This window comes from Salvelinus sp. IW2-2015, unplaced genomic scaffold (assembly GCF_002910315.2).
Source record: "Salvelinus sp. IW2-2015 unplaced genomic scaffold, ASM291031v2 Un_scaffold1999, whole genome shotgun sequence".
Classification (NCBI taxonomy): domain Eukaryota; kingdom Metazoa; phylum Chordata; class Actinopteri; order Salmoniformes; family Salmonidae; genus Salvelinus; species Salvelinus sp. IW2-2015.
In genome coordinates this window covers 23,324-40,100 of record NW_019943349.1, presented here as the reverse complement: position 1 = coordinate 40,100, position 16,777 = coordinate 23,324, and the positions used below count along the sequence as shown (strand labels likewise).

The 16,777-nt window shown below is 42.9% G+C and overlaps 2 protein-coding genes across 3 annotated transcripts in view; both read left to right on the top strand.

The window, feature by feature from the left end:
* The first annotated feature begins 381 nt into the window (after window positions 1–381).
* Window positions 382–10,207, top strand: LOC112072674 (cullin-5). 2 transcript variants are annotated; one of them, XM_024140061.2, is made up of 19 exons: window positions 382–471; window positions 1,389–1,498; window positions 1,604–1,703; window positions 1,911–2,087; window positions 2,227–2,368; window positions 2,510–2,631; window positions 2,743–2,823; window positions 2,933–3,026; window positions 3,127–3,257; window positions 3,533–3,640; window positions 3,912–3,976; window positions 4,318–4,450; window positions 4,674–4,805; window positions 4,896–5,019; window positions 5,229–5,404; window positions 5,568–5,729; window positions 5,875–5,993; window positions 6,452–6,575; window positions 6,778–10,207. In XM_024140061.2, the coding sequence occupies exons 1-19, from the start codon at window positions 448–450 to the stop codon at window positions 6,970–6,972; spliced, it is 2,319 nt and encodes a 772-aa protein (XP_023995829.1). In that variant the 5' UTR covers window positions 382–447; the 3' UTR covers window positions 6,973–10,207. The 2 variants fall into 2 exon arrangements, with proteins under 2 accessions (XP_023995829.1, XP_023995828.1); XM_024140060.2 differs by having other exon boundaries at window positions 2,486–2,631.
* A 335-nt stretch (window positions 10,208–10,542) lies between these two features.
* The window catches only part of LOC112072673 (DCN1-like protein 5), a 10,779-nt gene continuing 4,544 nt past the window's right edge, over window positions 10,543–16,777 (top strand). The window contains exons 1-3 of the mRNA XM_070439887.1: window positions 10,543–10,853; window positions 13,037–13,107; window positions 15,524–15,623. Of these exons, the coding sequence (XP_070295988.1) occupies window positions 15,556–15,623 (68 nt within the window). The 5' untranslated portion in view covers window positions 10,543–10,853; window positions 13,037–13,107; window positions 15,524–15,555. The remainder of the gene's footprint in view (window positions 10,854–13,036; window positions 13,108–15,523; window positions 15,624–16,777) is intronic.

Genomic DNA, 16,777 nt, shown 5'->3' with positions numbered 1-16,777 from the left:
CTCCAAGGAAGGAAAGTGGGAGGAAAGGCTTGAATGAAGGAATGGAGAGGAAGGCTGTGTGGATTCAATCAGGGTCCATAAGCCTTCTCTATGTTACTCACTTGTCTCCAAGTCACATAGCTACTGTACATACCATGTACTGACCTGTGATACAACTCAGTGGTTCCATGGCAGTCAAAAGCTAAATTTAGCACTGGTCCAGCCATGGCAACTGTGGCCTACTGTATTTATTTTCCAACACCTATTTGGTGCAGTGTCTTAGGTGCAAAGAGCAGCACACAAAAATGCAGATAACATTTCATGACACAATACTGTTAACTGGACACATATCTAGCCTTTTTATCTATATGTCTATTTTTATTGCGCTAAATAGGAAGCTACATTACCTAATCCCCACCAACCACACACTCGCGAGATTGCGCGAGGAGGGCACAAGTTGGAGGAAACATGGCGACGTCTAATTTGTTAAAGGTAAGAGCCTCTCACGTCAGCATTTTACCCGGATTTGAAGATTTAATTATGCGCCCGATGCCCGTAGTCTGGATGTAAATAAGTTAATGAAGGAGTTAAAAATAAACCCGACAACGGACATTGTTTGTCAGGTTTTGTTTTTGCACTTAAGGAAACAGATATGTATTTCTTGCTAGTTAGCTAGGAAGGTATTGCTAGACTAGCTAGCCAGCCATCTGGCTAACGTGCAATACAGTTGTCACCGGCATAACATTTCGTATTTTAAATTGACAGTTCATCAGTAATATCATACACAGTTCATTGTAGTAACTGTCCACATCAAACTGTAAGAGAATATGCAGCAGGCTTGTCCAGGTGGTGGAACAATCAGCTGAATTGGCAAGCTAACATTAGTTCCGTTTGACAGCTTTCCAACACAATAACGTTAGTGTTACTAGTTAGCTAACTAACTGTACATATTACAGTCTTGACTGTTACAGATTGATCAGAGTTGGGTGCAACTACACTGTTGACAATGTAGTCTGTAGTTAAGGTTTTAGTTGAAGCAGGTTTTATTTTAGCGAACTGGACCATTGTAACGTTATGTTTTAAAATAATAGAATTTTAAAAACTACTATTAAATATGCGTTCATTCTGAACAGCGTCAGGCAGTAAGTAGCAAGTTACTGAGTAAGTATGAACTGTGTTCGTTCTTTGGCTCTATCCAGAATGAATGGTTCTAGGTACTGGGTAGTGTGGTGGAGAGTAGTGAGTACAGGGTCATATTCATATGGCACGAAACAGAAGCAAACGGGTGTGTCTACTTGAAATTGTCCAAAAATATACACTTGTTTTCATTTTCTGTAGCAAAACATTTTTGACAGTGTGCACTAATGAATACGACCCTGAGTAGTAACAGTAGTATCATCTCTCTCCAGAATAAAGGCTCCTTGCAGTTTGAGGACAAGTGGGACCTGATGAGGCCCATCGTTCTCAAGCTGCTGAGACAGGAGGCTGTCACCAAGCAGCAGTGGTTTGACCTCTTCTCGTAAGACACACACACTGCATCATACCACACCAAACTGTAAAGCAGACCCACATACTGCACCGCAGACACACACAAAAACCCGATGCTTATTATTGTGTGTTGCAGAGACGTCCATGCTGTGTGTCTGTGGGATGACAAGGGCCCAGCTAAGATCCACCAGGCCCTCAAAGAAGACATCCTAGACTTCATCAAACAAGCTCAGAATGTAAGTGGGACTGTGGGTTACAGGGGAAGGACTTTGGTAAGGGTTGAGATCACATTTGAGTTTGGAATGTGCTGTTCACACACGCATGCATGCGTACACACACACACCCCTTTCCAGTACAGTGATGACAGTTGCAGGCAAGAGGCTACCCTTAAACTCCTGACCTCTACCTATGCAACATACCTCTGACCTGTGTTTCCATGGCAGCGTGTGTTGAGTCACCAGGATGACACAGCGTTACTGAAGGCCTACATTGTGGAGTGGCGAAAGTTCTTCACACAGTGTGACATCCTGCCCAAACCGTTCTGTCAGCTGGAGATCACACTGATGGGGAAGCAGGGCAGCAACAAGAAGTCTAACGTTGAGGACAGCATCGTACGCAAGGTGATGAGTGGGGAGAGGAGGAAGAGAGAGGGGAGAGATGGACAATGCTCTTCTTTTTGATAGTATGCATCAATTGTCTCATCCTGCTTACTCACTCTCTCTCTTTTCCTCTCTCTATCCCCCTCGGCTTCTCTTCTAGTTGATGTTGGACACATGGAACGAGTCGATCTTCTCCAACATAAAAAGCCGTCTTCAGGACAGTGCTATGAAGCTGGTTCACGCTGAGAGGCTGGGAGAGGCTTTTGACTCCCAGCTGGTTATAGGAGTACGAGAATCATACGGTAGGACATATACACACTGAGTGGCAAAACATCCACATATTTTATATGGCAAGTTTTTGTGAAGCATGGTATGTTGACTGTGTGTGTGTGTGTGTGTGTGTGTGTGTGTGTGTGTAGTCAACCTGTGCTCTAACCCTGAAGACAAGCTCCAGATCTACAGAGATAACTTTGAGAAGGCCTACCTGGACTCAACTGAGAGGTTTTACAGAACACAGGCCCCATCATACCTACAGCAGAATGGAGTCCAGAACTACATGAAATATGTAAGGACTGCTCTCTCTGTGTGTGTTGGAGAGAGTGCGTGTCCGTGTGTTGTTGTTGTGACAATTTCTCAGTGGGTGTGTATACATTCACTGATCGTGTGTGTCTTGCAGGCAGACACAAAGCTAAGGGAAGAGGAGAAGAGGGCAGTTCGATACCTCGAGACTCGTCGTGAATGTAACTCTGTCCAAGCAGTGAGTAGACTGCTTGGACCCATGAGTCTGTATAGACTGGTTTAAACTCATATTCACAGTCAACAGATGATGAGGTAGATCAATGTTAGTCTCTAATGTCTCTTTCCAGCTGATGGAATGTTGTGTGAACGCTCTGGTGACGTCGTTTAAAGAAACTATCCTGGCCGAATGTCCCGGCATGATCAAACGCAACGAGACAGACAGTGAGTAACATGTTACATTCCTACTTTTACCCACCAGCCTTGGGACCGGTTGTAGAGGAGGGTCCTTCATTGTGTGACGTTAATGTCCTTCACCCTGCAGAGCTCCACCTGATGTTTTCCCTGATGGATAAGGTTCCTAGTGGGATAGAGCCCATGCTGAAAGATCTGGAGGATCACATCATGAACGCTGGGCTGGCTGATATGGTGGCTGCTGCAGAGACTATCACTTCTGTATGTACACACACACAGATCTGTCTTACTATTCTTGTGAGGACATTTTGGCGACCAACAATTGATTCCCATTCAAAATCCTATTTTCCTTAACCCTAATTCTAATCCTAACCCTAACTCATATGCCTAAAATGTCCTCACTTCTCTGAATTTGAGTTGGTTACTATTCTTGTGAGGACTTCTGGTACTAGTAAAATATAGTATAGTAAAACATGTACACACTCAAAATCAGCTAGTATATCTGTATGTTTTTCTTCTTATTCCTGTGTGTGTAGGACTCTGAGAAGTACGTGGAGCAGCTGCTGATGTTGTTTAACCGTTTCAGTAAACTGGTGAAGGAGGCTTTTCAGGACGACCCTCGATTCCTCACTGCCAGAGACAAGGTACACACACACACACACACACACACACAGCGAGAGAAAAAAGGGTGAAGGGAGGAGACTGAATGGAGGAGCAGAGAGAAAGGGGGGATGGGGAGGAGAAGGGATGGACGGAGGAGAAAAAAAGGGAGATGAGAGAGGGAGAGACATGCAGCGAGAGAAAAGGGGGTGAATGGAGCAGATGGAGATAAAAGGGGGGTGGGGCTGGGCGGAGGAGGAGGAGGAGAAAAAAGGAGGAGAGCGGGAGGTTTGACAGTTCTGTGTTTCTCTTCAGGCCTACAAAGCTGTGGTGAACGATGCCACCATCTTTAAACTGGAGCTGCCCCTCAAACAGAAAGGGTAAGACAAACCTGGGTTTTATGTTTATATTATATTCCTTGGTTATGGGTCAGTATGGCTGCTGGTCCACCCATCACGGAACTTTAGCTGCATCTCGATTCTTTACCCTGTTCCTTAGGTTGCATTTTCACACTCCCCATCATGGATTTAAAAGCATATGATTTGTGTAACAATTGGCTGGAGGTAGTTTCCATTATTGTCAAATTCACGCAAGAAAGTGTGCACGTGTAGACTTCGGAGAAAGGGTGAAGAATCAGGATGCATCCATAGACTTGAATGTAGACGCCTGTTTTAGTAATTATACTTCTATGTGTACTATTCATATGTGTGTCTCTCTACAGGGTAGGTCTGAAAACCCAGCCAGAGTCGAAGTGTCCAGAGCTGCTAGCTAACTACTGTGACATGCTGCTGAGGAAAACCACCCTGAGCAAGAAACTCACCTCAGAGGAGATAGAACTCAAACTCAAAGAAGTGGTGAAGACTCTACCCTAGTACTGTAGAATGAGCCCGCATTCTCAAACGCTAGTCATGGATTGTAAAGCATTGGATTGGTGTAAACATTGGCTGTTGTGAAATCCATGACGAGAAGGGTGTAGAATTAGGATGCAGCTGTAGTCTTCTATCCTGTTCATCCCGAACTCTTCTAGCTGCTGGTGTTGAAGTATGTTTAGAATAAGGATGTGTCTTCTCTCTCTAGTTGCTGGTATTGAAGTATGTTCAGAATAAGGACGTGTTTATGAGGTACCATAAAGCCCACCTGACCAGAAGACTGATCCTGGACATCTCAGCCGACAGTGAGATAGAAGAGAACATGGTGGAGTGGCTCAGGGTAAAAACAAACAAACACACACAGACTCTTTCTCTCTCTCTTTACCCCCTTTTGATTGTGTGGTTTCCCCTGGGTCGTGTGTGTTTGTAGGAGGTGGGGATGCCTGCAGACTATGTGAATAAGCTGGCCAGGATGTTCCAGGACATTAAAGTATCGGACGATCTCAACCAGGTCTTCAAGGAGATGCACAAACACAACAAGCTGGCTCTACCAGGTAACGCATACTTGCTCTACGAGGTAGAAAACACACAGACCTATGGCTTGAGCTTGTGTGATTATTAACCACGGCCTCCATACTCCTCCTGCTGGTGTACCATAGTAATGCACTAATACTCTTTGTCTCTCTCTGTTTGTCTATCTCTCTTTCCTCTCTCTGTTTGTCTCTCTCTCCCACCCTCCTTTTCTCTCTGTCTCTCTCTCCAGCTGACAGTGTGAATATAAAGATCCTGAATGCGGGGGCGTGGTCGAGGAGCAGTGAGAAGGTGTTTGTGTCTCTGCCTACTGAGCTGGAGGATCTGATCCCAGAGGTAGAAGACTTCTACAAGAGGAACCACAGCGGGAGGAAACTACACTGGCACCACCTCATGTCCAATGGCATCGTGAGTGGGAGATACACACACACAGATACACAGAGAGAGAGAGACGGACAAGGTGCACACACACTCAGAAACATAATCCGTGGAAAAACTACTATCACCTCATGTCCAACGGAATAGTAATCTTCCTCCTCTCCCCGTGTGTGTGTGGGGGGTGTATGTTTAGATCACCTTCAAGAATGAAATGGGTCATTATGACCTTGAGGTCACGACCTTTCAGCTGGCTGTCCTATTCGCCTGGAACCAGCGGCCGCGGGAGCGAATCAGCTTTGAGAACCTTAAATTGGCTACCGAGCTGCCTGATGCTGAGCTACGACGCACACTCTGGGTAACACACACACATACTCTCTGGGATTGAAAAATGAAAGCACACATGCCAATATAAACGCAGTTCATACACAAAGAAGAGACTGAGAGAACAAACAAATGACGTCTTTCTTTCCCTCTCTCTGCTGTCTCTTCTCTGTCTCTAGTCTCTGGTAGCGTTCCCTAAGCTGAAGAGACAGGTTTTATCCTATGAGCCTTCAGTCTCCTCCCCTAAAGACTTCACTGACAGCACCCTGTTCTACGTCAACCAGGACTTTTCTCTCATGTACGTAGCGACAACACTAGCTTTGAACCCACAACACTGTGTTAGCCCCCAGAGCTAAATAAAGGCATTGAATGTACCTAGCATTACAAAATTCTGGTAACTTGCCACAAATTCCCACGTTTTCAAAAAATTACTTATTGAAGCATTCCAGATTTTCCTGCTTTTTCCATCCTGATTCCAGGAATCTCTGGAATTTCTGGAAAACCTGGGATTTTGGGAAAGATGGGAGAGTTTTGCAACCTTAATTGCAGCTCATTGCAACCGCTGTTGGCTTACCATGTTGATTCATGTTCTATTTAGTTAATGTAACTGTATGTATTCTAACTCATCATTCATTTTGGGGAAGTTTGAATGTTGATGAAAGCTATATTGTCATGGTTTCCTACTGAGGACCCGGATGGAATGTTTCAGGTGTGATTTCTGATGGGATATTCAGTTCTTTAGTCTCTGTTTCTTAGTAAAAACTCCAAGGTCCAGAAAAGAGGCAAGATTAATCTGATTGGTCGATTGCAGCTGACCACGGAGCGAATGAGAGAGGAGGAGAACGAGGGCATTGTCCAGCTGAGAATATTAAGAACCCAGGTAATGTTACACATTTAAAGGTACAACTTGAGGAACCTAAAGTTTCAGCACTTTTTCCCCCCCAAAGACTTAAATGGCGCACTACTACCTTCCACCCTGCACGCCGAGAGTGAAAATCATAACCATACCAGTTGAATGTGTGGCTCAACATTGAGTAAAGATATAATCCTGTACGTTGTTTGACCCACCCACCCCCCTCCAGGAGGCCATCATCCAGATTATGAAGATGAGGAAGAGGATCAGTAACGCCCAGCTACAGACAGAACTGGTAGAGATCCTTAAGAACATGTTCCTGCCCCAGAAGAAGATGATCAAGGAACAGATCGAGTGGCTCATCGAACACAAATACATCAAACGGGACGAGACTGACATCAACACCTTTATCTACATGGCATAGAACCCACTTACTTGGACTGGAGCCACCTACTTACCTACCTACCTACTGCTTGACCTGGCTGGATCCTCACTGCTGCAGGAGGAAGAGGACACACAGGAAGAGGAGGGAGGGAGCAGTGGTTGTTTCAGAAGAAGAAGAAGAGGAAGGAGGATGTCTCTCTGTGGCCGGATGGGGGAGGGGAGGGGCAGGCCAGTTAGTTGTATGAGATAGATGGTGTAGTCTTCATTCTGTGGCGCCACCCGGGGGCCAGGAGGAGGAGGACAGTGGTGCTGACTGACAGTCTCAGTATCACAGTAGTGACATTATGAAATAAACAAACTCTCCCTGCCTTACCCTCCTTACGCAGTCCGCACAGAGACAGACAGACAGGAGGACTAATGGACTAGTAGTCTATCATTATGGAGTGGACATTGAGAGGAGTGTATTTTGCCAAATGTACTGTGTGTGTGTGTCTGCACCTTGACAGCTTGCTGCTCTGTGGAAGTCTTGCAATCATCTGAGGTCCCGTCACACGTGTGTGTGTCACTTTTTCCACCAGCTCCACCACCCCAACTGCCACATCCCTCAGAGAGGTTCATGGCTCCTCACGTATCAGCCAGTCGCAGGGTGAGAACAAACGAGACCATCACTTTTCTCTGTTTCCTACCTTGTAGGTCAGTGTGTCTGAATGGTTTTATATATCACTTTCATTCTCCTTCTCAATGCTCATCTTTATTTTTGTGTGTATGTTGTGTGTATCGTTTGTAAATGCTGCACAGCGTCGTCCAATCGATCGAAGTCACAAAGCTCTCTAGCGATCTTTGATTCTCCTGTACCTCTCCTTTTCTTTCTCCCCCACCCATAGCCAGTGCAGGACATGACATGTGTATTGTTGTCAGACCATGAGCGGGTGTCATAACTGTTCATGACCCAGGTTTCTTCCCAAATGCCACCATATTCCCTAGGTACTGTATTAGGGTGGCAGGTAGCCTAGTGGTTAGTGCGCTGGGCCAGTAACCGAAAGGTTGCTGGATCGAATCTCCGAGCTGACAAGGTAAAAATCTGTCGTTCTGCCCCCTGAACAAGGCAGTTAACCCACTGTTCCTAGGCCGTCATTGTAAATAAGAATTTGTTCTTAACTGACTTGCCTAGTTAAATAAAGGTTACATTTAAAAAATATACATAAATACTTTTGGGGGCAAAAAGTATTTTTAAATTCCCTATAAAGGGAAAAGTCATTTGTTTCCTATATAAGAAAAAGTAGTTTATATTCTCCCTATATATAGAATAGTAAAATCCCTCCAGTGCAATATCTATAGATCCCCAACTGCTGGAGCACTTCCTGTGGTTTGAGGTCATGTTGCTAAAGCAACGGCACTGCAGTGTTGCTATTAATGTACCCTACCCACCACCTTTTACAGAAGACTGTGTTGCAGTATATGAGTGGGGAGTAGGGAGGGGTGAGGATGGAAGAACTAGAAAAGTGTTGGGGCCGTGTGTTGTTGACTTGTTTATTTATTTAATTTGTATCAATGTGGTTTGTTTGTATGAGATTGTATGCGAGTGTTTGATAAATAGGTCCGGTCTGTAGTGGGATACTAGGTGTACATATCCACTTATTAATGTTACATGATGAAATGTATGAGATGACTTAATAACACTATCGCTCTTTGACTCTTTTTTTTTGTTTGAGTTTTACTATTGGCATTGGGATAATGTTATAGTGTGGGAAATGAAATTGCGCCCCCTATTCCCTATATAGTGCACTAGTTTTGACCAGGACCCATAGGCCTCTACTCAAAAGTTGTGCACTATGTAGGGAATATGGTGCTATTTGGGATGCAGGCTAGGTAGCAATTTCCTCTTTTCTCTCATTCTGAATTGAATGCAACCACATTGGAATCAATTTAGAGACCTCAAGACAAAATGATTGTCAGACGAGGGAAACATTACTTGGGATTTAGCAGTTATGAATTGTTTGGGCATGATGCCATGGCTATACTTCATCCTACCATGTGTTTCATTCATACACACTACATATCTACCCAGTACTGTATAGTCCACCGTTCTACAGTGGAGGACACCTATGAGAAACACACATACATACACACTGACTATTGCCAAAATAGTTAATTGTTTATTCTATCAGGTAATGTAATGTGTGGATAACTCTTCTACTACCTGTAAACTGTTGGCAATAAGGGCTCTCCACATGAGCTAGTTACATTTCTCAACAGACTGACTAGTTCAACTTTTGAACAGTTACTCTGAAGGATATCAGCGCTTTGTGAATAAAAAGTGTGTGTTAATATCATCATTGACAGTTTATGCAGTTATATCGTCCACTGAATGACATTGTGTCCAGCAGGTAGACTGGTTTTTAGTACCATTTGTTGTTTTTCATGTCTTCCTTCCCTGGTATCTGACGTTAATGGTTATGCATCACTGCTGTAGTTGTTGCATCAAAACAACCTGGAGAAGAAGAGTGTGTCTCAAATGACACCCTATTTCCTATTTAGTGTACTACTGTTTGACCAATGCCAATATGGCTCTGGTCAAAAGTACTGCACTATATAAGGAATAAGGTGTCATTTGGAACGTAGGCAAAGTGTTATTACATTTTAGTAATTTAGCAGACACTCTTATCCAGAGTGACTTACAATTAGTGCATTCTTCTTAAGATATGTTATCAGAGTAATGTAATGTACTTAATGTAACTCATTCTGATACACTTAGCGCTTCTCTGGATTTTAGCCATGTTCAACAATGTTTTAAGATGACAATTTATGCCACTTTATGAGTAACAACAAATTAACAGTATTAAACTAGGACTTAAACTCAACTTTTGTTGTAATAATTCATGTTTTTCTCTCTGCACAGAAATGTCAGGTAGAGCGGATCTTATTGTGTCAAGAGACTAGACTGACATCTTGCTTCGGTTTTAAGTGTGGTTGTGATGATGGTAGACAGATGGGTAATCACAAGACATGTATCTCTTCCTCTCCTTCCCTACTTGCATATCTGGAGCCTTGAGTAAAAACTAGGTTTTATTGATCAGAACATTACCAGATGAATGTGTGTCCCTACTTTGAGAGAGAAAATATATAATGCTGTACATTGTTTGAATGGGAGTATTCTGGCTTTTGGGCTCAACTTCTTTGATGTGCTGCATTATTATTTTTTTGTTTTGTTCGTGACTGCTTTTTTTTATATATATAATTTATTTCCTGGCTAATAAAAACTGTACTGTAAAGAGTCATCTCCACTGCTCTTGGTTTCCTTTGTCTTCTGATGATTTCTATAGAGAGATGAACATGTGCTTCTTCCTCTGTGTACTTTGATAGTAGCCTTCCTGTATGTTAACATGTCATGGCCTCTTCCATGAGGTCTGACACTTTATGGCACAGAAGATCGTGTGATATTGGCGTTTTATTTATACATAATATATATTTTTAACTAGGCAAGTCAGTTAAGCACAAATTCTTATTTACAATGACGCCAAACCCGGACGACGCTGGGCCCTATGGGACTCCCAATCAAGGCCGGATGTGATGCAGCCTGGATTCGAACCAGGTACTGCAGTGACGCCTCTTGCACTGAGATGCAGTGTCTTAGACCACCGCGCGAGTAATAATCCGTAGTTAAATTTCTTTCCAATTTTTTGCCTTCGATATTTTAAATCAAGCACGGTAAAATGTATATTCGAATAATTCGATCTGTAATGTAATTTATTTCCATAGCTAGTACGACTCAATCGCGCATCCCTTGAAATCAGGTGGTACGTTCCATAGCTCTCTGTTTCCCCGGAAGAAAGCGGTTTGCTTTTACCACTTGGAAAGTGATCAACCGTGAAAGTACATGATCTACTCGCATAAAAAGAAATACAACTCTTGGAATCCAAGGTTTGCAAAAATATTCACATAATTATAATATCCAAAACGGTGTTGTAACCGGTGGATGAACTGACGTTAACCTGTGGCAAATATTTAGCTAGCCAACAACGGCTAAATACGTTTTTGACTTCAAGTTCTGTTGAGAAACTAACTTAGCTAACGTTAGCTAGTTAACATTCCAGATAATCGTTTCCATTGTTTTGGTCGATTTCAACTGGATCTCTACCCCATGTAATCTAGCTAGATGTTCCGACGTATTCGACTCGTTTGGCTTTTGAACATCATGACAGAAATAACCTGCGAACTGGTTAGCTGAAGTAGCTGGATGTTAGCTACCCGCGTTAGTTGGCTAGTTAGCGAACTAATTAGCTTACATGTTTAGCTAACTCTGGCTAGCTATGTCTTAATCTTGTTGATAACTACAAAGAAGCAAAGCCCCAGTCGTGTGTATTGTTGTGATCTTTATACACATAACGTTAGTTACTTTTGTGGTTGAAATGATTAATTGCATGTATAGATTTAGCCAGATCAAGATTATATTCTTTGTTTCACTTAACGTTAGCTAGCTAGTTAACGTTAATTGATTGCCAAATAACGTTCATCCGGTAAGTTAATTTGACATTTTAAAACTTGCATCGTTGGGAATGGTTCGTAAGCAAGCATTTTGCTGTAAAGTCTACACCAGTTGTATTCGGGTCATGGGATGAATACAATTTGATTTGTATTGTTAGCCTTTGCTTTGGCTTCGCAATCGCAGTTAACATTGCTAGCTAACGTTAGTACTCATGCTAGACCTGTCATACGAAATCTTGTATATTTTTGTATTGGTTTTGATAACAACCGTTCTTCCGTACTTTGGCATTGTACTATAGCTTGTCTAAAAATTAACTATCTAGCTAGTTACCAGGTACTGTGGGTTTATGAATATTTCTCTCCATTCTGCATTACGGTGACGCAGTTACTCGGACCAGTGTTTAACGTTAGCTAGCACCTACGACAATATTTGCGAGAAACTCCTGTATGTGTGTCGAATATCGTTATTTGTTGTAGTTCTATGTACGTTAACTGGTTAGCTAGCTAGTAGCGTAGCGATCATTGATGTGTCAGAACCCTGTCAGAACAACCTCAATTCGTCGGGACATGGACCCTACAAGGTGTCGAAAGCATTCCACATGGATGCTGGCCCAGGTTGACTACAAACTGTTGAAAGCGTTGAGTGTGAGGGGAAAAAACAGCAGTGGAGGCAGTTCTTGACAACAAACCTGTGAGCATGGAACCTACTATAATACCCCATTCAAAGGCACTTAAATATTTTGTCTTGCCAATTCATCCTCTGAATGGCGCACATACACAATCCATGCTGAATTGTTTTAAGGCTTAAAAATCCTTCTTTAACCTGTCTCTTCCCCTTCATCTACACGGATTGAAGTGGATTTAACAAGTGACATAAGTAAGAATTCATATCCTTCACCTGGATTCACCTGGTCGGTCATGGAAAGAGTTCTTAATGTTTTGTACACTCAGTGTATTCACATGCACAGCCTAGTTTCAGCAAGACCTTGCCTCTCAATTGGTTGTCACATGGAACAGCTCACAAAATAACGACAACGGTAGCCGGTAGGGTATGTAGGAAAGACGTTACTAACAGTAAATGTTAACTAAGGAAACAATGGGCATGCAAACCAGGTATTGAAAAAGTTTTGTCTAGTCTTGGTTGAATCTTTGCGATGTGCAATTGTCATCATGCTCTGTTTGAATTAACATTTCCTAAGGCCTTCCCAATTTAATTTTTACTGCAAAGTAATCCTACCTGGCAGAATTATATCAGATTTTTATCAATTTGGTTTTCATACTGACATCACATGTACTGTGATTGTGATTGTACAGTACAGAAACACAGAACATTAGAGTATACCCACTTCTCCAGGCAGCACTACACCACTGCAGCTACTGTCTATTGAATGGGCTAAGGTCCACATTGGATGAGATCTGTTTGTTTAGGCTAGCTAGCTCCTTCAATATACAGCCAATTGGCTAACATTAAACATGGGAGGTATCTGATCTGTGGTTTACGCCTGGTCTGGCACACAACTGCGAAAACCACTTACACAAGACAAAGATAGCTTACCAGTATATTAGCTAATATGTCATCTCCCCTCTCCCTCACTCTCTCTCTCTGTCTGTTGCTGTAGGATAGTACACAGTGTTCGGACTGGCTGAGGAGGCAGATCTACAGACAATATCACATACGCTGGACAGATTTGTAAGTTAACAGACTCATGAGTGAACTATTGGGATGGCCCAGTACTATAGCTAGTTGAGCCACTGCCAGAGTGGGGGCATTCTAAGAGTTGATTAGCTATGTGATATGACCATACTGTCTTGTCTTTATGAATGCGTTATAATGTTATTGTACTATGTAGTTCATCACATCAAGTCTCACTGTAAACTGTGTTTTTATTATAGAATCTTATAGATTTGAATGGACAAGGAGACCAGAAATACATAGGTACTTCTCCTATATACTATCTGTAAATAGTATACTGTTTATTACCAGATCAAAGATTCATATTCTTGTTTCACTTAACTTTAGACTAGCTACGTTAAACGTTTTAATTGAATGCCAAATAACGTTCATATCCGGTAAGTTAATTGACATTTTAAACTTGCATCGTTAGGGATATGGTTCTGTAAGCAAGCATTTTGCTTAAAAGTCTACACCAGTTTAGTTTGGGTCATGGGTGATGAATACAATTTGATTTGTAGTGTTAGCCTTATGCTTTTGGCTTCGCAATCGCAGTTAACATTGCTGCTAAACGTTAGCTTACTTCATGCTAGACCTGTCATACGAAATTCTTGTTATATTTTTTGATTGGTTTTGATAACAACCCGTTCTCCGTACTTTGGCAGTACTATAGCTTGTCTTAAAAATTAACTATCTAGCTAGGTATCCAGGTACTGTGGGTTTAATGAATATTTCTCTCCATTCATGCATTACGCGTGACGCAGTTAACCGGACCAGTGTTTAAACGTTAGCTAGCTACGCAATATTTGCGACGAAACTCCTGTATGTGTGTCGAAATATTGTTATTTTGTTTGTAGTTCTAATGTACGTTAACTGGTTAGCTAGCTAGTAGCCGTAGCGATCATTGATGTTGTCAGAACCCTGTCAGAACACCTCAATTCGTCGGGACATGGACCCTACAAGGTTCGAAAGCATTCCCACATGGATGCTGGCCAGGATTGACTACAAACTGTTGAAACGTTGAGGTGTGAGGGGAAAAACAGCCAGTGAGGCAGTTCTTGACAACAACTGTGAGCAATGGAATCCTACTATAATACCCATTCAACGGCACTAATATTTGTATTGCCAATTCATCCTCTGAATGCGCCAATACACCAATCCATGGCTGAATTGTTTTAAGGCTTTAAAAAATCCTTCTTTAACCTTGTTACTTCCCCTTCATCTACACGGGAATGAAGTGGATTTAACAAGTGACATAAGTAAGAATTCAGTATCCTTCACCTGGATTCAACCTGGTCGTCGTCATGAAGACGTTCTTAATGTTTGTTACACTCAAGTGTTATTCAACATTGCACAGCCTAGTTTCAGCAAGACCTTGCCTCGCAATGGTTGTACATGGAAACAGCTCACAAAAACGGACAACGGTAGCCGGATAGGGTATGTAGGAAAGACGTTACAACAGTAAATGTAACTAAGAGACGAATGCGATGCAAGACCAGATATTGAAAAAGTTTTGTCTAGTCTTGCGTTGAATCTTTGCGATGTGCAATTGTCATCAGCTCTGTTTGGAATTAACATTTCCTGGAAGGCCTTCCCATTTAATTTTTACTGCAAAGTAATCCTACCTGGGGCAGAATTATATCATTTTTATCAATTTGGTTTTCTACTGACATCACATGTATGTGATTGTGATTGTACAGTACAGAAACACAGAACATTGTAGTTACTACCCACTTCTTCCAGGCAGCACTTACACCCACTGCAGCTTTACTGTCTATTGAATGGGCTGAAGGTCCACATTGTGATGAAGATCTCTTTTGTAGGCTAGCTAAGCTCCTGCAATATAACAGCCAATTGGCTAACATAAACATGGGAGGGATCTTGATCTGTGGTTTACGCCTGGTCGGACACACAACTGCGAAAACCACTTACACAAGACAAAGGATAGAAGCTTTACCCAGATATCTTAGCTAATATTGTCATCTCCCCTCTCCCTCACTCTCTCTCTCTGTCTGTTGCTGTTAGGATAGTACACATGTGTTCGGACTGGCTGAGGAGGCAATCTACAGACAATATCACATACGCTGGACAGATTTGTAAGTTAACAACTCGCATGAGTGAACTATTGGGAGGCCAGTACTATAGCTAGTTGAGCCACTGCCAGAGTGGGGGCATTCTAAGAGTTGATTAGCTATGTGATATGACCATACTGTCTTGTCTTTATGAATGCGTTATAATGTTATTGTACTATGTAGTTCATCACATCAAGTCTCACTGTAAACTGTGTTTTTATTATAGAATCTTATAGATTTGAATGGACAAGGAGACCAGAAATACATAGTACTTCTTCCTATATACTATCTGTAAATAGTATACTGTTATGGTATGGCTTTCGGCTGGGTGAGCTGACATTCAGTGTGTGTTGTGGACCCAGCCCAGCTAGTTAACCCGTGTGGTGACTCCGCAATGCCTGTGAAGAAGAAGAGGAAGTCTTCAGGGTCAGATGACCCGGGACTCAGGAAGTGTAAAATCATGCCTACGACTGTGAGGAAACACTACCCACTACCCGTCACCCCCACCGGGTGCTCCTCACCACCACCCCTGCCCTCCTTCTCCTCACCACCCCTCACCCACCAATCCTACCCTCCTTCTCCTCACCCACCATCCCTCACCCCACCTTCCTGCTCCTCACCACTTTTTCCCATCATCCTCCACTATTGGATGTTTGGTATTTTCCCTCCACCCCCTACCACACCCCCATCTCATGGCCCCCTCCCCCCAGATACTGCTGTATTTAGAGCTGTAGGGGAACTCTGCCTCACCCAACCCTTCTACTGTAGACCCTCCTCCTCACCCATTCCAACCGTGTTGTGGTTGCAGCTGCTTGCTGCTGTTTGCTCTGTGCAGTGAGCCTGGCTGCTTGACTAAAAGAAACTCAACACTCAGCACATATTTATCCCCTTATGCAACACAGACCTCAGTCAGTCCACAGGAAAGAAAGAGAGGGAGGAGTGTTGTTGTGACACTGAATATCCTGAGACTCTCTAATGAATTTGTCCAGTCTGTTTAGTGACCATGTTCTATCCGGCGTTGTAGTTTCTGACTGTGTTCTGACCCGCGTTGTAGTTTTCTGACTGTTGTTTCTGACCCCGCGTTGTAGTTTCTGACTGGGGTTCTTGACCCACTTTGTATTTTCCGGTGTTCTAACCCGCATTGTAGTTTCTGACTGTGTTCATCCCGCGTTCTAGTTTCTGACTGGGTTCTTCCCGCATGTGAGTTTCTGACTGGGTTCTTTCCCGCATTGTAGTTTCTGACTGTGTTCCGACCCGCGTGAGTTTCTGACAGTGTTCCGACCCGCGGTGTAGTTTCTGACTGGTTCTGACCCACTTTGTACTTATTCCCTCTGTAGTTCTTGGCCTGCGCCCACGTTGTAGTTCTACTCGATGCGTGTTTATGACTGTGTTCTAACCGCCTTGTAGTTTCGACGTCTATTGTAGTTTCTGACGATGTTAGTTTGACTGAACCCGCGACTGATTGCCTAATGTGTTCTGACTGTGTTCTAACCCGCGTTGTAGTTTCTGACTGTGTTCTATAACCCGCGTTGTTAGTTTCTGACTGTGTTCTATCCCGCGTTGTAGTTTCTGACTGTGTTCTATCCCGTATATGTTAGTTTCTGACTGTGTTTCTA